This window comes from Gadus morhua, chromosome 3, assembly GCF_902167405.1.
Source record: "Gadus morhua chromosome 3, gadMor3.0, whole genome shotgun sequence".
NCBI lineage: Eukaryota > Metazoa > Chordata > Actinopteri > Gadiformes > Gadidae > Gadus > Gadus morhua.
In genome coordinates this window covers 21,339,496-21,361,231 of record NC_044050.1, presented here as the reverse complement: position 1 = coordinate 21,361,231, position 21,736 = coordinate 21,339,496, and the positions used below count along the sequence as shown (strand labels likewise).

Here is a 21,736-nt window from a genome sequence, read left to right as displayed (position 1 = left end):
CTGGTGCATAATGTGACGCTTCAGAACCTAAAATCCCGTTTCTCCCCGTTGACACGACAACACATAACCGGCGTTTTCAGAAATCTCCACTTTGGCCGGAGTTTTTAGAAATGATCGTTTTCTGTGATAAGACAGGGCCTCGGACAGGGGGTGTTGCAGCACCCCCAGCACCCCTACTTCCCGCGGTACTGGGTGCAATTTACAGCTGAATGTAGTGCCATGTTGTTAAACGAAAACCTACGCTAGCCTGGCTCGCTCTCGCGCATCTCTGTTCGCGCTCGTGCATGATTGCGCGTCCAGGTACTTGGAATGGGTGGAGTCAGAGTCAGCGTTGAAGGAGAGGGGGTAGGACCATTTGAGTTGTGTATTTTCAAAATCTGCTGGCGTTTCGCAAATCGCGTACCCAACCTTTAAGGCTTTAACTTAGAGTTTGTTGAACCTGCTTTCTGAAACGGGCCCCTGGTTACCGGAGCCTAGGGGTCGTCGCCAGGGGTTAGAATCCTTGACTGATCTGCAATTAGTATAGTTGTAGATAGTCGTAGTTAGTGGGGTCAAGGTAGGTAGGTCGTAGTTAATGGGGTGTAGTTAGTAAGTTGTATGTTTGTAAAGTTAAGGTGCTATTTTTTTTTTACATAATTACCTGGAATTTAGCACATCAAAAAGGTGATTTAATTTGGCTACACAGTCAGCTGTATCTTTTGCCTCTGCTGGCAGTCTCTGCAATGTTACCATCGCAGAAATGCCTGGATCACAACAGATTAGTGGTGAAACGGATCAGTGTGTCCACGGTTCGGTTCAGATAACCGTTTTGGGCCTCGGTTTCGGATACGGTTCGGATTAGGATCATGTCCGTGATAGTAAAAAGACAGACTTTTTTTTGACGGAGGGTTTGGGGGAGAAACACAAAAATGAATGAGACCCACAGGCTATTTGCAATGTGTTAATTGACTGCAATCAGACAACTTGCAAGGCTTTTTTGTGCAATAAACAGTACCGGTTCTTTCAATACGCACACTACGCACGTTGCGTAGGGCCCCGCAAATTTATTATTTATAATAAAGGCCCAGTAAAAAAAAAAAAAAAAAAAACCTGACAACGTAACTGTCCGTCGCGGACGTCAGATAGCTACCCATGCGCATCATTGCATCATCAGTGTAGAAAGATGAAGCGGAGCTATCGCTTGGGGAAAAAAAGAAAAAATCGCTCCATACCCCCGTCCCCCCGTCAACAATCGCTCCATACAAGAATTCTGCCTAGGGCCCCATGGAGGTCTGAACCGGCTCTGGCAATAAATGTTCCCCTAAATGCATTTGAAAACATGGTGCACTGAGTGTAACATGTAAGGGATAACGGCCGACGAGGCTTAGAACTCTGGTGATACTGACGGTCTGAATCCACAGGGTATTTTTGTTGAAAGGCCGACGAGATTGATGTTTGAATGGTCTTTGAAGATGAGCCCAGATCTTTTTGTTCCACTCACATTAATTGGGTGGCTGCTGCGAAGGTGTCCTGCCATATTCGAAGTGCTACCCGAGGAGTAAACGAAGGACGAGAAACAGTGTTTGCATACTGTCCTTTGCTTGTCAACTGTCTTTTACCCCTGATCATCGCACTCCACACTAAAACCAAAATGATCCCACACGGCTGACTTTAATGAGGCTGGTGCTTCCTCAAATTTCCTCTTATTGTCATTTCCATTCATCTTTTCCATTCATAAATTGTCATGGACCGCTTAAAATTTAAAGCCCAGTTTGTTTTGAACGCTGACAGGCTGAAGGGAGGGGCGGGAAAAGTCTCATTGGCTCGGGCAGCACTGGAGAGAATGCATTCCGCTGGGTCCTAAACACCCTTTTGTATCGGACGTAGGCTACAGTAGGCAAAATACGCTACATAAGGCAATGCCTTCATGAAACCGAAATCCGCGGATCTCCAGAATGCTCCGAACTGTGGTAAACGAACCGAACGGATTCGGATACAATTCGAATCCGCTGCAGGCCTACAACAGATACGACCATTGAATAGGTGGTCAGTGTCACATTACAATCTGCTGTTAGTAATTGAAGAAAAGTCTTTCAGAAGATGAAAAAATTTACCAGCAGAGACAGTGTGGCTGAACACCTGTGCAGCCAAACTGACATGCATCTTGGAAAATGCTGGCAGCAGAATGTGCTTATCAGTAAGCTTCGGGGCCATGCGAATAGTGTGGAGCTTGTCCAGCTCATAGAATTGGCTGATGTGCTTCCAAAGAACCGTTTTTCCTTGTGTCTAAGGATGTAAATACATACATATGTGAATCATTGTGATATCTTGTATGTTCAGTATGAGTCCTTGCAATTGTGATTGCTTTGTTTACTAGGCTTACCTGTAGGGCATGTTTGAACAGGTTGTTCCTGATTGATTTCAGAAGGTGAGGGACATCAAAAATCACAGGAACCCTCTGAACCCCCACCAGGATACAGTGGGACTCCTCACCTCCCAGAGGGTCCAGGCTAGCCCCAAGATTCCGCACAGCCTTCACATTAGGGCTTCCCTGGTCACATATTACTGCCTGCACCTTTGAAATTGGTTAATACATTGTTGTCAATACAAGGTTGGAGTTAATGTTCATTTGTTCATTGTTAATGCTGCTATTTAAAAAATAAATAATAATACAACTCTTCGCACTACATACTGTCAGCCCTATATGATGTAGGTGGCGAATGGCATCCTTAATGACGGTAGCAATATCATCTGCTGGCATTGAAGATGGGGAAAAGAAGTAACCAACCGTCTGTTGAAAGAAATGCCTTAGGTAAATGTGTTTGAATATACACGGCAATATCATAAATGTTTTTCTAAGGTATGGCTTGCCTGCTTCCATTTCCCCATAATGCCCCTAGCCATGACGACCATCGCTTGTTTTGCTGCAGCCCCAGATGCAGATACACCATAAATGGCATCGTTCTTGCGATCGTAATCAAATTGTTTTTTGATTGACATCTCGTCCAGGACGAGCGTACACATCCTCTCCACAGGGGTCATGGTGGCGGCGATGACTCCCATTTGGGAGATGATTCCCTGTAGGAAGCCAGGCTGTCAGGAAATAAAAGGTTAATAATCAGATTTTGTTCAATCTTAAAATTGTGAAACTGGTCGAAGTTGAGTAGTCTTATTTAATAAATTCGTATTTACAGAGAAATATCCCACACGTGCGCTAACGTAACGCCGAAGTGTCCTTCCAGAAGGAAGCGAGAATATGGCCTTCATTTGTCGGTAGGCCTTTGGGCTGCTGTGTAACAGCTGCAGCCCTAGATCCTTCATGTGCCTGTTGAACCTTCTCCCTCTGTCCTTTTTCCCTGCCTCTGACAGTTGTGCCCTAATGAAGTTCCGGCAGCCCTCAGGACACCTCTGGAGCCTCTCCTCCATAATTTCATGGGGACTACGAAAAAACAAGGTGGTGTTAAAATGCAATATGCATTCCCTTAAATCAAGTCTTGATAATTCTAAAGGCATATTTTGTTTATGTCTTTCATCTTTCATTGACATTACTTGGATTTTTTTGGCATGCCAGCTGGCTTCCTTTTCCTGCGTCTTAGCCTTTGCAGCCTTGCAAGGCGTGCCTCTAGTTGTTTTATTCTCTGAAATAACAAAAAAGGCATCCTTTATGTGTGTCTACTACATAATAATGCTAGTCAGAATTTTGAAATTGAAGAAGCTCAGAACATCACCTGGTCCTTCTTTTGGAGACTGCTGTGCAGAATTGTCACCTGAGCCTCAGCCTGTTCTTTGGTGCCTCCATTTGACTCTACTGTCCCTTCTGCGCTCTCCTCTGTCCTTTCCTCCATTTCAACTGTTGTCTCTAGAGTCTCCTCTGTCCTTTCCGGTATAATTTCTGCTGTCTCCTCTGTGCTTTTCTCTGTCCCTCCCTCTGTGTCTATACCTGTCTTCTTCCTCAGATTGACTCTGCTTAGCTTTTGAGGATTGAATCAGTCAATATCAAAGGATCATTTAAAGTTATTTCATTCAATGTAATGTATGTAAATGTTATTTCAGGGGACTGTCTTAATTATTTGTAGGTTGGTCTTGGTCTCAGTTATGTTACCTTCTTTTTTTTTTCGCCTTTTAAGAGGAGGGGAGGCAAGTGGTGGCGGGTTGTCGCAATCCACCAGTGTGGGGATGGCATCTCTGGTGAGTGCCACCTTTCCATTGTGCTATCCGAAGCACACACAGCACAATGTATCAGTAAATCTATTAATTTTTACTATATTTAATTTAAATTCTCATTTCTTCCAATATGCACAACTCACTTTTTTAAGGAAGCATTCCTCAAAATGCAGTTCACAGACAACGTAGCCCCCCTGCATTAACTCCTCGTGTGACATGGAGTGTCTGAGGTCACTTCGCCTCATGTTTATGAGCCATTTCTTTCTCCTGAAATAGAAACCTGGATTAGAATCATAATTGTAAGACTGCATCAACTTAGTTTACATCAGTAAACAATTTCCTAGAGAGCAGTGTTCTGTTGTACTCCTCCTCATGCCTCTTCCTTTCTTGATCTCTACAGTTGGATCTTGATGCTGTGGCAACGGAAAAGTCTTCTTCCTCTTTTATTATATTGTTGTTCCTCTGTCCTTTTTCCCTGCCTATGTTCAGTGTTCAGTTCTTTTTTTTTTTAATTATTTACTATGTTACTGTTCTTATTGTGTTCTTGTGTGATGTTTGAATAAACTTGCCTGTTGCAATGTTGGTATGTTTGTATAATTAGTTATACAACTGTTACTGTTTCAACGTGTCCTAGACCATACTTCTCATTTAACAAACATGTGTAGCTTATAATGTGTTGCAGGGCAGAGCAATTATATTCAATGGCTTAAAACAAACCCATCTGTAAAGATCACTGAATGCATAGAAATCAATGACAAGTGGTGTAGATGGTTTTCCCTCTGTGCAAGGTCATTAGCCCAATGCCTACAAAAAAAATAACTACAGTAATAGCAGATTTTGAAGTTGTTAAATCGTTAACAAACGATTTGTATGGGACAATCGGTTAAGGTAATTTAAGTGCTTGAGTCTCGACACTTTAGAGAATGTCTAGCGTGCAACTTGAATAAGCCATGTGCGATTTTACCCGGGCTCCAGCGCAACTTTCCCTACCAGGTGCAGCCTCAGGAAGCCTAGGACCATTCATGCAGGAGCAAGCAAGAACGTTACCTTTTTCTTTCCTTGGGAAACGAAAAGAAGGACAATCCCTTTCCACTGTTGGAGCAGTTTATCATTGCACATTTTCTAGGCATTTTTTTTAACTATCTTTATTTTCGAAAAATGGACAATGACAGATGAAATGATATTGAGCGGGACATTGACTGAATAATTTAAGGTGGTCATACCGTACCATGTTCGTAGACGGGCTCTGGCATAGACATCAAGATGTCTATGGGCTCTGGTACCACATCGGCTCGGCTTCCAGATCGGCTCGGGGTCCGTCGTCTGCTGATTACGTCACACAATACGCTATCTACAGCAACCCAACTGGGACAAACTAAATTGCATTCTACTTTCACGATAGATAGACAGACACCATTTCGCAAATTTTCAGTTATCTCAGAGTGTGTATTTGTCTCATTTACTTAGACTATTAGACTATTTATAGATATAATATAATGTATAATAAATATATATATATATATATATACATAACATATATATATATATATGACATATATATATATACAAATATGTGTATATATATACAAATATGTGTATATATATATATATATATATATATATATATATATATATATATATATATATATATATATATATATATATATATATATATATATATATATATAATGTATATATATTAGGGCTGTCAAGCGATTAAAATATTTAATCACGATTAATCTTTTTTTTTTTCTATGCTAAATATCCTTTGAATTCTTTGTCCCATTAATTTTTCTCATTTTAATGCTCTTATCAACATGAGAAGTGCATCGGCTTGCCTTGTGCAAATGTTTTTTTATTGATCAAAACAGGACGGTACAAAAAAAAGCCTATAATGCAATCAAACGATGAACATACAAAGTATTCAGGCTACTGCTTCTTTGTTTTGAGCCCAAAAAGAAAAAGATATATATATTTTTTTGTAAATAATAATTTGCGTTAATCGCGCGTTAAAAAAATTAACGCCGTTAAAATTGGTTTGCGTTAACGCCGTTAATAATGCGTTTAACTGACAGCTCTAATATATATATATACTATACTTTGTACTATACTATCTATACTTTGAAGCTATTTTTCACTCATCTGTGTGTGTGTATTTGGGCATATATACACATATCCAACAGAAAAATCACAATGCTTCTCATGTTTTTTGTACATTATTTGCCTAACATATAGGAGTCAACATACGCGTAGTCAAAATGACAAGCAGTTTATTGCTGCTTAGCACACAAACAATACACCAAACTGAAAATGAAGCTTCTCTTCGGAGTGAACCAAGGCCAAAATAATTAAACAAAACAAACTAGATTTTAAAGGGAAGTTCAAGCTACCTAAACCCTATTTCAAAGTAAATAATAAAAAAGACCATCACTAAAACTAACATCCTAAACTATGAAAAAACATGAGAAAACAAGTCAAAAGAAAAGGCAGCTCACTCCTACTGCTTCCAGGTACTAACAGTGACTATATACAAATGTGGAAAAAGGGTAACAATTTAAAGTTACTATGTACAACAAAAGTCACTAGTGAAACCAACTAAGGTAATACTTAACATGCATATTCAATCGAAACTAACTAAGTACAGGTCAACCTTGTATGCAGAAACAACAACACAAACATTAACACAAACATCTTAAGGACATATAACTATATATATATTTACAACAATAACAGTGTCATGAGATTTTGCAAAGTATTCTCAAAAGTCCAACATGTGAGTAATGTCCTCTGGGTGTCTGCTCCTCGACGTGCAGGGGCTGGAGGACAGGCAAGAGGGACATCTGCAACAAGCAAAAATGTGCAGATATAGTGTCAAGAAGTTTGTGACTGACATGTCCATGGTAGTTGCTTCATTCACAATTGAAAATAGCATAGGTTTTAAAGATTTGCAAAAAATAAAAAAAATAAAAAAAAAAAAATAAAAAAAAAAAAAACAAATGAATGAAATTATTGTCATTAAAGGGCACAGAGTGGAGATCACTGAGGGAAATTTAGTTTTTTTTATTGTAAGGTTTGAATACTTTTGACGGCACTGTATCTTAAGGGTCCTTAAATAAGTTACATCACTCAATTAGTTTCAAGGGTCTTTTTGTGGACCTACATACATTTCAGTGACATAATTTAGTCTAGGATTTGTGTTTGTGTTAAACTTATGTTTACCTATAGCAATTGGCTGCAGAAGTGATTGCAGTATCCCGGATCTTCAGCTTCAGAATAGATTGCTTCTAGCGCTCCCCTTTCTCCTGTCCCAACATATCCTGTAAAACAAAAAGGAAGGAAAAAAAAACATACTGACAAGTGACCTCTACAGATGTGATCAATGCATAGTTATGATACTGTGTGTAATCACACAAATACCAACATTATCAAGTACTGTATAAGATGTATACCTGGTGTGCAGTTTTTATATAGTCGTCCACATCCAAGGCAGGTGTCAATGGTGTACATGGTGCAGAAAGCTTTTTTGTACGTTGCAGAAAACCTACTCCATGTAGCAACACCTGTGTAACAAAATTGTGAGTCAAAAGAGCACATTTCCATAGAGATATTCAAAACACCACAGTACTTCAGTATTGTATATCACTGCTATTAAATAACTTACTGTCAAGCCACTGAAAATGTGCCCGTCTTCTCAAATAATTGGTGGACACAATGTCTCTGAATGTGGTACACACCAGAGCCAATGTCAGGTAGACATTATCTCCTTCCTGGAGCACCACCTCTTTGAGGATTTCATCAAGCACAGATGTTGGCATCTGTAAAATATAGGTCAGGAAAAAATCAAGATTATTAACACATTCCCCTGATGTACAGGTGTACAGGTTCTAGTTAAAAAAAGAAAGAAAGATTACCTCCAATATGAAGCACCTGTCGGCCTTTTCAAACTGAACCTTTGAGGGAAAATTATTTATGTATCAATATAGACATGTAAGAATAAGAAACCTGAATTGCATTAATGAGTCTATAACAAAAAGGAGCATGACACTGGGTGTCCTCTGCCATCAACATCATGCTCACCTCATGATCCCTTTTTCTGGTCTTCGGGATCCTGTAGATCAGCTGCAGTGATCCTTGGAGCAATGCTGTGGCCTCATTTGTCCAGTATGCAAACCTCTGTCCGTGGCTTTCGAGTGACAGAAAAAGGCCGCCCCCCCCCCCCGTCCTACCCCCCCTGCCACGCCGTGGCCGTCCCCCCCTCCAACCTCTACAAGCCCCAACAGCTTGCGGCCCTCCGGTCGTCGCTGCCCCCCGCCCAACAAGAGGATGTGATGGACGATGTCACGCCTCCTCCCGCACCTCCGGATTTTGCCTACAGTCGTAGGGGCCGGGCCAAGCACCCTCCTCGCCGTGGGGATTTTGAATATTGAGGTGAACACTGGGGGGGCTGATGTAGTGACTACATTATGGGTTCGTGTTCCCCTCTTACTGGGATCGAGTGGGAGGGAACTGGCTATGAGTCACGGGCTCTAGGGGGACGTTTTGAAGGCGGGTGTCTGTTTGGATGTTCTAACTATTGGATCTGCCATAACCAATCGCTAATCAAACGTTAGCGATTGGTTGTGGCAGATCCAGAGTGGCACTGGGCAGATCCAATAGTTAGAACATCCAAACAGACACCCGTCTTCAAATGAGTTAACGTTAGTCAATTGAGTGGGTCCAGACTCTCTGTGCAAATGAAATGAAGTGCGAGAGTCAGGTAGGACCAGGCTAGGTTTTGATTAGGGTTACCCGCCTATTTTTTGGGTTACCCTAACCCAATACATATGCTAATTAGCTAGACAATGAATATAAACGTGAAAAATACATTTTTTTATTTCTATAGAAAAGACACTAAATAATTACATGTGAATTTCTTCTCCTTCTTCTTCTGACTTCGGTCTAATTAAGTCGAACAACGTCGACTGACGTAACTGTGATGCAAAATGTCAAAAAGAAAAAGAAAAACACTCAACAAACCAGAACCCTCGCGACTGAAGTTGATCATCTTGGCTACGGTTAAACTTTTATAGAAAATGTATCAAATGACATGTCAATGCTCTTCTAGACTTTCTATCACGGTTTCCATTGCTCAATGACAAACATTACACTGCCTTTCACCTTTCGATCCAGAGAGTATTTTTCTTTTCACCAGAACCAATAATTACATAACTTGCCGGGAACTGTGTGTGTGTGTGTGTGTGTGTGTGTGTGTGTGTGTGTGTGTGTGTGTGTGTGTGTGTGTGTGTGTGTGTGTGTGTGTGTGTGTGTGTGTGTGAGAAATACACATTACAGAGTACACACTTAAAACAAACTTTCGCCAAACAAATACAATTATAACTGTTTGTATCAATCTTCTTGGGATTTATTCTAATAATAATTTATGTTCAAGCCACACACTACATTGAGTTAGGGGAAATAGCTCGTCAAACTAGTTTTCAACATCATTAAAATGGAATAGTCGAGTGCTATGTACTTAATAACCATAATTACAAAGCATGTTATTACTAGTTATTACCTTGACAGAGAGCCTGACGGAGACCTTCTCGTTAGCTTACCTGCACGTCCAATAGTTTTGAATTATCCGTCGATGCAACAGAGACAGCAAGCGCTTTGATTGGTCCTCTAACAAAATCCTTTCCGGAATTACTTCTCCAGTTTGACTTTGCACCTTATTTACTTTGTACATATTAGAGGAGTTATTCAGATGGATGGTCTATCACTCGCTCCTCCTCTGCAAATAGCTCCTCCAGGTCAGTCCTGGGTTGTGGTGCAGGACTGATCACCCCGAGGATTTTCATACAGTCTCCTCGGTTGTGTTGCTGTCCTCATGGGAATCAGGGAACAGGCATCTGCTTCTGTATCATTGGTTGCAACAGCTGCCTCCTGCAAACGTTCCCAGGTGGTGTGCCTGACACTTTTGGCTTTAAACCTTGGGTCCATCGCTGTCACCTCTTCGAGGAACTGTTAGATTATTTACTCCTGGTAGCTTCCAGATAGGTCTGTCGAAACCTTTCACTTAAAGGAATACTTCACTGATACAGATCCGTTGTTCTATCAATATAAAATCACTATTATAATATAGAAAAAAGGTTTTTCCTTCCATCAGTCTAACCCAGTCTTCCCTTGGCCCAGCTGTCCTCCTTACATTTCTCCTGACCTGACGTCATCTGACTACAAACCACTCCTCCGCAAATTTTTGAGCCCACCAATAAGGAATGAGGGCGGCGGGAGCTCGCGTACGAGATGTAAACAGAATGTCCGCCATGTTTCTTCACCGCTTAGATAGAGAACTAGACCGACACAAACCACCGACCATGGCATTAGTAACGCGAAACAGCCGAAGTGGATTTTGAAAATCTATTGTTGGATTTTGACATTCAGGGCTATTTGTACGAGCCAGAATACAGGAGGAAGAATTTACACAAATAGCATTACCTCTCGCTTGCAACGAGGTAATGCTCTCGAGTAGCTGTTGTCCTCACTCGGGGAGCAGCACTCTGATTGCACACCGGCGCACAGTGATAATTTGCGTGCTAGCAGTTAATATCTACGTGTGTGAAATAATGAAAGTGAAATAATACATTAAGCCTGAATACATGTTTTGTCACATTGGCGCTTTATGGCACTAATGTGTCGCCATACTCCTCTGCTTTGGTAAAGTCCTTATCTGTGATCCTATCAAGTCGGTCCGTCTCCTTGGGCTTTCTTATCCGTGGATCCAACATGCAGCTTGGAGAGCCGGATACTGCTCAAGGAACCTCTCAACCATCAGAAACAGAGAGTTCCATCTGTTTTCTACATCCCTTATCATGGTATGCTGAGGAAGATTGAGGAGGAGCTGCTTTTCTTTCAGCACTATCTTCGCCAATGAATATCGTTTAGTCCGATATTTTATTGTGACATGTTTTCTATGGTTATTATTTCATAGGTCTGTGACACCATTATGAGCCATGCCAAGGAGAGGTTTTCTTTCACAAAGCATCTCATCAGTGCTGTTGCAAGGTGACTCGTTCCCACAACACAGCAGAAAGGTCCTAGATTCAGTGCTGGAAACCACGGTGGATGCCTATCCCATGTTGGACAAAGCCAGACCTAAAACAGAATTGTCCCTACGAGCATGAGGACTTCAAGGGCTGCAGTGGAGCACCGGCTCTATTTCAGGTTCTAATGGGAAATAACCTGCAAGACACATTCAGCGAAACTGTAAGTCTTCTCAAGATCCACATCACCACACCAATGTCAACAGCAGAATCAGAGAGATGCTTCTCCACCTTAAAGAAGATAAAGACTTTCCTTAGGAACACTATGGCATAAGATCGCCTCAATGCTCTGGCTATGCTCTCTATAGAAAAAAACCTCACAAAATATTATATTAATTTCTAGAAAATCTTTAAATTGGTCTCTTTGTTGAGAAATGTCAGATTAGAATTATGGGTCAGAGGTTCTGCTATAAAGTTTACAGCCAGCTTAAAAAATAATGGCTCAAGCTTGTCATGACCTGCAGACTTAGGGGCGCACTCACACTAAGCAAAGTTGCCCTGTAAACGATTCTCCCCCCCCCCCCCCCCCGTGCCACTGGCCTGTGCTCACACTAGGCAATCTCAGTACGGTTGCCTCATGTACATACAGGTCGAGTATCCGTGCGTGTGCACGTGTCGGCTCATTAGCATCTGTACCGTGGCCTGAGCACACCTTTCCGAAGTGTACTGAGGCAAAATAATTTAACTGTACTGGATGGCATGCTGGATGGCATGCTCACACTAGCCAAACGTCCGCGTGCACGGTACAGAATGCCTAGTATGAGTGTGCCCTTAGCAGGGTTGAGATGTTTTAGGGCTCTCTGGTACCGTATGTGTGTATTCAGAGACTGAACATACATTTGTCCCACACCTTTGTTGCATGCAGTGTTGGGAAAGTTCACTTTCTACGTGAACTAGTTCAAAGTTCAGTTCACAAATTTTTAAATGAAGCACTCCAGTTAAACGTTCATGATTCCAATTTTTTAACTAAGTTCACACTTCGAAAAAATGAACTTGTTCATAGTTCTTTTTTTCAATATCTTGCTGTGAGCTATTATTTTTTTCTGGTATTTTGAACATTGAGCCCACTTTGTGGTTTGTCTAGGATGAAGTAAAGTGGTTGAATCAAGTATCGTAGGGAAATACAGCGCATTTTGTAAATCCCATTGATTTCTGTTGGAAGACTCATTGCTCGTTGGCCGGAAACGGAAGGGGGGTGTTCACGTTTGGTTGTAGTCTTTTCGCTCGGTTCTAGCCGCTGAGCTATGAGCCAGAGAGCTAACGTTATGGATTGTACATATTTATAATTCAAAATTTGTCTCCGCCTTTATACCACAGATACTCACAAATTAGATTAGTGAGTAATTTGGAAGCCACGGAACACGCAAAATTGGATTTAATTGTAATGAAAGGTGCAAGTGACGTTGCATAAATAAGTTTTCTTTCATTATGCACACTTCATAATCAATACTTTAATTTCATGTAATTAATAAATAGATTATAATTCATGTTGGCTTAACCCTCATAAGGTGTTCGGGTCTGTGGGACCCGTTTTCAGTTTTTTTTGCTTTATAAAAGTGATACAAATAATTATTTTTTTGAACTAAGATTCATTGGCTTTGGCTCATTTTCTGTGAGGAACCTAAATCAGAAAACATTTTCAAGGACCCCCCCCTGTATACCCCCCCATCACATTTATAATACACACAGGGTGTTCGGGTCCAGTGGACCCGGAGCTAGTTTAAGTGTGGAAATCATAGGTTCTGTGCACCCTCATTTTCCCTTTCTCCTCTCTCTGTGAGTGTGTGTGTGTGTGTGTGTGTGTGTGTGTGTGTGTGTGTGTGTGTGTGTGTGTGTGTGTGTGTGTGTGTGTGTGTGTGTGTGTGTGTGTGTGTGTGTGTGTGTGTGTGTGTGTTTGTGTGTGTGTGTGTGGAGAGTAAAGCAGGTGAATGGGCCCTTGGTGTGAGCACCCACAGTGTGCACCCACTGTTCCCGCACAAGGTTGCAACATTGGAGCACCCAACACTATCTACACCCATATTCCCACACATTTCACCCTCTGTCTTGCGGGAACCGAGCTTGGGGATCTGACACTATAAAAAATCTCTGTCAGCGTGGTTCCATACCACAACTGATCAAGATGGCAAAGCTATTCTCTGTTCAGACTGCCTTACAGTTGATATTTGAAGAGACAGAGGGTTTTGATGGTGATGCAGAGGAAACAATTTCAGAAAGTGAGGATAACATTTCTGAAAATTCAGAGTCTGACACTGAGTTTGAAGAGGAGGATCAGCATCAGCCAGCTCTGAAACGTAAAAGACAAATACACAATATACATAATACATAATAATATAAAACACAATATACATGCAACCAGTGCAAAAAATACATATGCAATACACACACAGTGAGACTCTGCCCCTCATGTGTGGTATAGACTGATATACGTATAATGGCTGTGTTCAAAGGCTTTAATGTGTTGTTCAGACAGATGTTATTGAGTATGTTTCAATTTCTAATGATGTTGATAATTTCCCAGTTATGCCTGTTTTATGATGCATTTCCTTATTTTATTACATGCTAATACGAAAATAAACAAAAACAAGTGGCACCTCTATTCATAAATGTGATTTAACAAAGGTAAAGGGAACAAATTTAACATATGTGTTGTTTATATTACTTGCAATTGGGTTGAAGTAACCATTTAGTGAGTATTTAAAAAAAAAAGTTAGATTATGTTGATTTAAAAGGCCTAAAATGCAATGGGTCCACCAGACCCAGCAGCACCTGTAACAAAAAAACGAACACCCTATGAGGGTTAAAGGGTTAAAATGTTAATATAATGTATCTTAACCCATGTGTATTGTTTAATTAGAATGTGTCAATGTGCTGCAAGCGCACAGAACTAATGATTTTGTTTCTAGTTTCCCTACGTCAGTTCAATTGATGTAAAGGCCTGACCATGTGTGGATGAATGTCTCTCGTTAAGTGCAGCGTTATTGTATTAAGTTTGCCTCTGAAGTTAAAGCAGACAGCCAAGAAACATGGACAGTAAAATAACCTTTAAAGAACCTCTTTTCACAACAAGCGGCCAGTGAGGTATTTTGTTTCACCATTTAATGCACTTTATTTCCTGGTTTTATGCATGCCATTTTCACGTGCTGATTAGTTTCATATTTCTGTTTTATTTCATGCATATGTTAATACTGTATCATTTGCTGATGTGCCGTTTTGTTATGTTTATTTGTGATAGTTTTCACGGCTTAAAGGAGTAAAGAGTGCCATCAAAGAACATTAAGTTATTTATTGCATTATAGGCCTATACAATATTATTCACACTGCACTTCACATCAGTTTTCCAAAACCGTCATCTACTTTTATAAACCTTTTTTTTTAGGCTGCTTTATAGCTTACATTATAGAAACATTTAGCATTTTAGTGTATTGAATTGCAGGGTAACCTATCAATAGTTGAACTTGTCAGTTGACCCATCCTTCTTTCACAATGTATTTTAGTAACAGGGTCGGATTGGGATTGAAAAACTGCCCCGCCCACCACTCATATACAGTTACTATTTACATATATTTGAAGGTTTATTTAAGCACACTCACTGCCTTCGAGACTAGGATAGAGGACCCTCTAGTGGTAGAATTTTACATTTTTTAAACACAGCTCAATGGACAGAATAAAACAATACTCAATTCAAATGTAAATCAAATAGATTTTATTTTTTTAGCTTTAAAGATAAAAACCGCGATGGATGAACCTGAGTGCACCTGGCGGACATGAACAATTGATGAATAGATTGGGCTACTTGGGAAAATGTATCTACATTTGTTTTTAATCTATTTATTTCTTTCATATCAAATTTTCAAATGAAACCCCTTTTAGCTGGTCTACTGGCACCTATCATTAGCTAACCCATTATATCCTAACGATGGCCAACACACTCACGCCTTGAGAGTACAGAGTTATTGTATTCGGGTTTTGGGGGTTTGCGTTAAACCTCAACATGATGGTATACACGGTGTCCTGCTAATTGGGCAGACTGGTACACAACTTCCCCATAATAAAGCAGAGGCAAGAGGTTGGCATATCAACTTTCGGACTAGTCCATCTAGGGCAAGAATGGCAGATGACAAACCGAAAAGCAGTCTTCAGTGCAATGACGTTTAGGCTACACAAGGTAGAGCTATGCAGAAAAAAAATACATTAGGTGAGGCACATGTCTGCTGCACACTAAAGGGGTGCAGGAGACATGTGGGATAATTAAGGGACCAATATAATATCACTTAGCCTATATCTGCATAAGCCGAAACATAAACATAGCCTACGCAGGATTGTGCACAGTGCGATAATCGGTGCTGCACATTTTGCACAATACTTGTCGATGTTCTGAATTTGTAGGCGCAGTTGTATTCACCCGCGAAGTGGACAATGTCCTCGTCATAAAAATATGGATGATAGAATCTTGGTAGTCCAGTGCAGTGAAAACGCAATATGGGCATTATATTCTAGGATCATGTATAGGTCTATTGCCTTTGATGTCGACACACGGTGGAAGAACCTCATGAGAATGTATTTCAAAAATGTTGCTTAAGCAATGGTAAATACAAGACATTATGACATATTGCTGTTGCGTTTTCGTTATCGTCACGAGAGAAAAAACAAAGCTGTATGAGAATTTACCGCCCACTCTTCTGCTCCCCCTTTCTTTGCCCCGAATTTCATTCATAAAATGCAGCAGTGATGCATCACATCACTCCACTACATTCACTCAAGCCTCAAGTTGCTAGGCAACTACTGCCAGCTAGAGGAAGAGGCTGAATGTCTGCTTTTTATTTATTTATTTGTTTATTAAAGGGGAGTTCAATCATTCCTCCTATTCAACCCGTATTTATTCGTTTATATGGCCAGTTTTCCCGGCATACCATTTCCACATTTTAGGCTAACCTGCTATGGTGCAACCAAACCTGAAAGAACGCCAGAAAAGTCGCTCTATACAGTGACACACGTTTTGTGTCCAGCCCTACATCCTCAACATCGCAGACACGCCTCCCCTGCAGCAGAGATGAGGGTGTTCCACACATTCAATGTATTGCTGTATTCCAGGGACGTATGGCCTAAATCAAGGCAGAATAAAACAGTCTCTTAGCGTGTTATTCTGACAATTTGTCCACTCACTCTCCCACACATGCATACTTTGTGTGTCTCACCGCGTTCAGCTCTATTGATATTCTTATAATAACGCGACAGGGTGCATTCATTCTGACCAAGACTCCTAAAAATAACTGTTTGACGTCACCCTCCATAGCTTGTGTCAGTCACGAAATGTGGGAGTAATCGAGGTAACGTCTTTCAACGGCTGACAGCCAATAGCGATTCTCATATCCAGCAATATTCCTTCACTCACGCCGAACAAATGGAGGGGGGGAGTGGGTGCGTATGTTGTCTGGAGTAAAATAGCCTCAATTCCTGGCGTTTTTCCGCTACACACTAAAAAGATCTTAAGAGGAATCACCAAGGCGACATGCTTTTATTCTCTTCGTCAATAATTCCAGATGCATACGAATAGGCGGCACGTTCACAGGAGGTCCGTCTTTTTCCCCCTCATCGTGGAGATTAATGGCATTTTGATTTAACGAATTGTATCCGCTCGACCCGCTGAAATTTCACTTTGTAGTTGAGGTTGGGAATGAAGAGGGCCCATCTCAACATTGGGAACGTTGTCGTTGTTGGGGAGCCGGGGGTCCACCACGGCACCAGCGATAGCAGAGCAGGAGAGAGGAAAACTGGACCGACGTGAGACCGAACGCCACAAGGACGGCCTGCAGGACCAGTCAGCCCTTCGTGCAAAAGACCCAGGAACGTTATGGCGATGTCGGATCATTCTCCATTTTCATTGTGAGTCAACGCGCCAAGCAAAGCCTATTCAAGCCTGGGGTTGGAACATCAGCCGATAAATATAGAGAGAGGAACGATAACGCCAGGCGTTCAAGGATACTCTCCATCTGAAGATCTCGTGGAGCCTGGTTCGGTTCCATAGGCGCTCAGGGTGGAGGCAGCCAGTTAAGTCATGGGCAACGCGCCCACGATCAGGAAAGGCAACGAAATGGAAAGCGGTGGGTATTATACAACTCGCTGCATTTATTATAGGCCCATGCATGTTTTACAATATGTTAGGCCTACTTATTATTTCGTCGTCTTCAGTGAGTGCCATTGTCTTGTCTCTACATTTAGGTTTGTGTAAAGGTTCTCAATCACGGACAGAATAAACCAGTGCCCATTGGAAATAGCAGTTTCTAATGGGCACTGTTGGCTTTCCCATTACGGTACCCATCCATAACAGCTAGGCCTACAGTTTGAAAGAACATATGTAGGCCTACAAGACCGATTAATGGCTTCACTTTCCGAAAGGGAATCACGTGTGTGTCCAAGTCAGACTTATTTGCACAAAGAAAATGTTGTCTTCCAGCCGGTTGTAAAATGTTCAATGGCATACTATATTTTCTTAACTTTTCAAGAAATACCTCTGTAAGAACTGTCAAGTTTGACAGCTTCAAAAGACCTTCTTGTTTTTGTGATATTCCTAGTATTGTTTGATTACATTTTATTTTACAAGCTAAAGGCCCTTGTTATGTTACAGTTGTAGAGCTGTTATTCTGCTGAGCTTCACTTAGTTGGTTGCTCGAAATGTAGGATATGTATGTTTGTTAATGGATGTAAGTAGTTGATCATTTCTTTGTTTTATTAAACTGTATTCCTACAAGGATGCGTCAGATAGACTACATATGCCGGGACAGGGTGATTTGGAAGAAGGCCCCTCATGCTCACTTATATGCATAAATCCCAAGAACACGCACAAACTCGCCCACTGACTTTTGGTCCTTTTATTTAAAGTTTGGTCCTGTTATTTAAAGTTATTTATCAAATTTGAGTATTGAGCCCATTGAATTTGCACACAAAGATCAGGGGAGGGGATGGATTAGAATTTTGAAAATGAATGACAATGACGATTTCACAAAGTCTCCTTTTCCCTGGAAATGGGTAACACATACTAAAATGTTGCAAGAGATACATACATGAAGGTGCCGTTATGGATATAGGCTGACTTTAAACCAAGATTCTTGTCCTGCTTGCTTGTGCCCCATTTCTCCCTATTTCTCATTCCTAACTCATTTGGATTGATAAAGGAGACAATGCTTAATTTAATTGGCTCATTTTATTTACGCCACCCTCCTTGCCTCTGTATTTCCTGTACTTATGTTTGCAAACACAAATCCCACTTGTATTCCGGTATGTAATGAATATGCCTGTGTTTACAGTCAAAGAGTTCCTTGCACAAGCCAAAGAGGATTTTATGACGAAATGGGAGAACCCTCAACAGGTCAGTGTGAAATATATTTCTTTAGAGTTCTTCTGGTTGTAAAAGTTGTGTCATTAATGTCCAAAATATACCTCTGTGTAGAGATTATATGTCTCTGGCTCATACAATTGGGGCAATGGACAAACAGCGTTGTCTTTCCTTTTGTTTTCCAGTTAATTTATGATTCACTAAGTTTAGAGGTTCACGTGTATATGTGTTCATCTGTGCAAAAAAACCATCACTAGATGTCATGGAATTAGGGACCTTTGGTAGACTACACTCTGAATCACAAAACCAAAGTCCTAAAACAAGCACCCAACATGCAGAGACTCATGGCGTATAGAGACGCATGGTGTACAGCAGCATTTCAATTAAGTATGTTTCAGGCTTCAGTTCAGGCTCCAGCAAGCTCTAAAGCAACCCTGTCGCGTTTAACTTGTTATAATTTAGCTACTGCCATTGAAGTAGACCTAGTGGGACACACCAGATAGACACTAGGAAAATTAGGAAAAAAACAATGATGATCCTCAGGTTTGAATTAGAAATATACAACATTTGACCCGACAATTTAGGGGTGGGTGATATTGTCTTAAATGAATACTTGTAGAGCATTTCCCCCTTTTTGGACGGTGACTGTATTATATTTCTATATTTTGTTTTTTTTGGGAGGAATGACCTCTCCTGTCCCATTGTGTGGTCAAAGTTAAAGGATAAATCCTGTGTAAAATGGATCTGGGATATGTTTAATATGATAACGAGTTGGAATGTTCGTTTGGGAGCAAAAAAGCGCGTATAGACTTATTCTTAAATTGGCTGTTTTTAGCTGATTCTACCAAAACGCTTTAAACTTGGAACGATGGGGGCATTTGTTATGTTAAAAACTAAATCGCTATTTTAAACCACTTAAAAGGTAGCCCGACACTTCTTTGGTAGTATAATAAGGGTCTTAACATAAAACGAGGCATTGATAACTTTGTAAGTGTACAGATTATTTATTAAAAAGGACATTTTATACACACAATACCATCAGAGGATCATCAAAATGATCATCCGTCGACCCGTCGAGCTTGCGTGTTGCTGACTGATTTGATCAATCTACCTATCGAGTCTTAAAAACAAGATGGCGTCCAGCTATATTGGCGTATGCAGCATTGGGAGTTAGTCAAACATGCGCAAGTCAAAATCCTGGTCTCAAGTCCTCACTCTTGAGTCTTAAGCAAGTCCCAAGTTACAGTGGTGAGAATCAAGCAAGTCAAGTAAGGTCCCTGCAATAAGTCAAGCATGCCAAGTCGTCATTGCTCAGGTCAAGCAAGCATCAGCAGATGCCTCTGCTAGTCGGCCGGAGTCCTAGTAGGTTGCCAGGTTTGCGCTCATTGCACTAGAAATCTAGCCTCAGAACCAGATCGATATGTGAGCTCAATCTGCGGGCATATATTATACTCATTTGCAAATTAGTCTGGCGATGTCAGGCTACTAAAAATCCATAAACTGATGGCACATAGACTGTCTGAACATCTTCCATTCGATGTTCGATGAATGGTGATGGGCAGTAGGCAGAGCTGTTCTAAGCTCTGTCTAAAAGACTAATTAATCACCAACTCATGGTAATAAGAAATAATATTTAGTAATATTTAATAAAAAAGTCCTCTTGAGTCATATATCTCAAGTTTAAGTCACATCTCAAGTCATGAATACCAGGTCAAAGTCAGATCGAGTCTCTTATCAATGTCAGTCAAGCAAGTCCTACAATTTGCAACTTGAGTCTTACTAGAGATGAAAGTCATGAGACTTGATTCCCCCACCTCTCGGGGCACGTCTAGGACAAAGAATTCCGAAATTCTAAAACGTTTGGGCTGCCGAACAAGCTTCTTGTTTAGAGCAGCTTAGGAACAGTGACGAGGAGATCCCTTTCACTAAAACCTGAGTCTTCAGTTTCAAAATGATTGCAAGAAATACATATTCATTAAGCTTTCAGGGTGTCACAACTCCTATGTCAATCCAATTAATACATTCTGGTTGAAGGTGTAATAAAGACCCCAGAATGCTTAGATAAATGTCAATTAGTTGTGTAATCAGCTGTGTAAAACACAATTCAAAATATATGTTTACTGAACTTAATTAATTGCATTTATATAGCCCTTTTCAAGGTACCCAAAGCACTTTACATAGTGAATATGTGTGTGTTCGTGGTGAAGGGGGGCTTAGACACTAATCAGAGTAACTGTTATAATACATGTCTTCTAATATTGCATTTTGTCCATTTGTTTGTCTGTGTTAACTTCTCTTAATTTCATTGTGTTCAGAATACAGCCTGCCTGGAACATTTTGAGAGGTTGAAAACTCTGGGCACGGGCTCTTTCGGTCGCGTTATGTTGGTGAAACACAAAGAGACAGAGCAGCATTATGCAATGAAGATCCTCAGCAAGCAGAAGGTCAGTGTTGTGTATGCCATGCCATGCCACACACACACACACACACACACACACACACACACACACACACACACACACACACACACACACACACACACACACACACACACACACACACACACACACACACACACACACACACACACACCCTAACCCTAACCCTAACCCTACACTTATGGGTTCTAAAGACCTTAGGATTTCTTCATCGGTATTCCTCCTCAGTCTTAAATTTAATGAATCAAAATGATGTATCACTATCGCAATGTTTGTTTCAGATCCTGTCTTGGTGATCAACCAAGTCATCCTATCAAACTAGCACAGTAAATCTTTCAGTCAGTGAAATGCAATTGCAACCACAAAACATATTCCAATCTGGGATAATTTGAACATGGCTAATAATTTGAACATGGCTTGGTTACCTGACTACATCAATAGCTCTCAATGGGATATCCATGCACAATTGTTTACTCTTATGTATATAATAGGCTACCCATTGCTAATAATTAACAACGTACAAGAAGGTCTCCCATTGCCACTGGTCATGTAATGTACTCTGTAATCTTCTCCAATTGGTGACGAAAAGGTATGTTGTATCCCTTGAAGGAAAAGTTGATGATTAACTAAGAAACGTTCTGTTTATACTCTCTTCTTGCCTTGCAGGTTGTGAAACTAAAGCAAATAGAACATACTTTAAATGAGAAGAGGATTCTACAGGCTGTCAAATTTCCTTTTCTGGT

General features: G+C 40.7%; 3 protein-coding genes and 1 long non-coding RNA gene across 6 annotated transcripts in view; 1 reads left to right on the top strand and 3 right to left on the bottom strand.

Moving 5' to 3' along the window:
* Positions 1 to 366: 366 nt before the first annotated feature.
* On the bottom strand, positions 367 to 2,764 carry LOC115540902 (uncharacterized). Its single transcript, XM_030352536.1, has 5 exons — positions 2,672 to 2,764; positions 2,363 to 2,554; positions 2,094 to 2,265; positions 641 to 743; positions 367 to 511 (listed from the first exon to the last, which is right to left on the bottom strand). Exons 1-5 carry the CDS (start codon positions 2,738 to 2,740, stop codon positions 424 to 426), a joined length of 624 nt encoding a protein of 207 aa, XP_030208396.1. The 5' UTR covers positions 2,741 to 2,764; the 3' UTR covers positions 367 to 423.
* A 56-nt stretch (positions 2,765 to 2,820) lies between these two features.
* LOC115540900 (uncharacterized) lies at positions 2,821 to 5,549 on the bottom strand. Its single transcript, XM_030352534.1, has 6 exons — positions 5,372 to 5,549; positions 4,287 to 4,410; positions 3,708 to 4,190; positions 3,529 to 3,617; positions 3,172 to 3,418; positions 2,821 to 3,072 (listed from the first exon to the last, which is right to left on the bottom strand). Exons 3-6 carry the CDS (start codon positions 3,822 to 3,824, stop codon positions 2,821 to 2,823), a joined length of 705 nt encoding a protein of 234 aa, XP_030208394.1. The 5' UTR covers positions 3,825 to 4,190; positions 4,287 to 4,410; positions 5,372 to 5,549.
* An 847-nt stretch (positions 5,550 to 6,396) lies between these two features.
* Positions 6,397 to 8,722, bottom strand: LOC115540969 (uncharacterized). Of its 2 annotated transcripts, XR_003976242.1 has the most exons (6): positions 8,221 to 8,722; positions 8,055 to 8,093; positions 7,805 to 7,958; positions 7,593 to 7,703; positions 7,363 to 7,460; positions 6,397 to 6,983 (listed from the first exon to the last, which is right to left on the bottom strand). It is a non-coding gene; the product is annotated as an uncharacterized LOC115540969 (long non-coding RNA). The 2 variants fall into 2 exon arrangements; XR_003976241.1 differs by having other exon boundaries at positions 8,055 to 8,722.
* A 7,588-nt stretch (positions 8,723 to 16,310) lies between these two features.
* The window catches only part of prkacab (protein kinase, cAMP-dependent, catalytic, alpha, genome duplicate b), an 11,690-nt gene continuing 6,264 nt past the window's right edge, over positions 16,311 to 21,736 (top strand). The window contains exons 1-4 of one of the 2 annotated variants that reach the window (XM_030352337.1): positions 16,311 to 17,323; positions 18,527 to 18,588; positions 20,871 to 20,999; positions 21,660 to 21,736. The exon at positions 21,660 to 21,736 is cut by the window's right edge and continues 22 nt beyond it. In XM_030352337.1, the coding sequence (XP_030208197.1) occupies positions 17,278 to 17,323; positions 18,527 to 18,588; positions 20,871 to 20,999; positions 21,660 to 21,736 (314 nt within the window). In that variant the 5' untranslated portion in view covers positions 16,311 to 17,277. The remainder of the gene's footprint in view (positions 17,324 to 18,526; positions 18,589 to 20,870; positions 21,000 to 21,659) is intronic. The other variant, XM_030352338.1, reaches the window with a different exon arrangement.

Bases quoted from the DNA above. Each gene is read 5' to 3' on its own strand.
- LOC115540902 (XM_030352536.1), bottom strand. From the start codon at position 2,740: ATGCCAGCAGATGATATTGCTACCGTCATTAAGGATGCCATTCGCCAC. The intron at 2,555-2,671 runs GTATGTAGTGCG...CCAATTTCAAAG, and splicing joins TACATCATATAGGGCTGACA to GTGCAGGCAGTAATATGTGA. The intron at 2,266-2,362 runs GTAAGCCTAGTA...TTACATCCTTAG, and splicing joins TGTTCAAACATGCCCTACAG to ACACAAGGAAAAACGGTTCT.
- LOC115540900 (XM_030352534.1), bottom strand. From the start codon at position 3,824: ATGGAGGAAAGGACAGAGGAGAGCGCAGAAGGGACAGTAGAGTCAAAT. The intron at 3,618-3,707 runs GTGATGTTCTGA...TTGTTATTTCAG, and splicing joins GTCTCCAAAAGAAGGACCAG to AGAATAAAACAACTAGAGGC. The intron at 3,419-3,528 runs GTAATGTCAATG...GTTTTTTCGTAG, and splicing joins GGCATGCCAAAAAAATCCAA to TCCCCATGAAATTATGGAGG.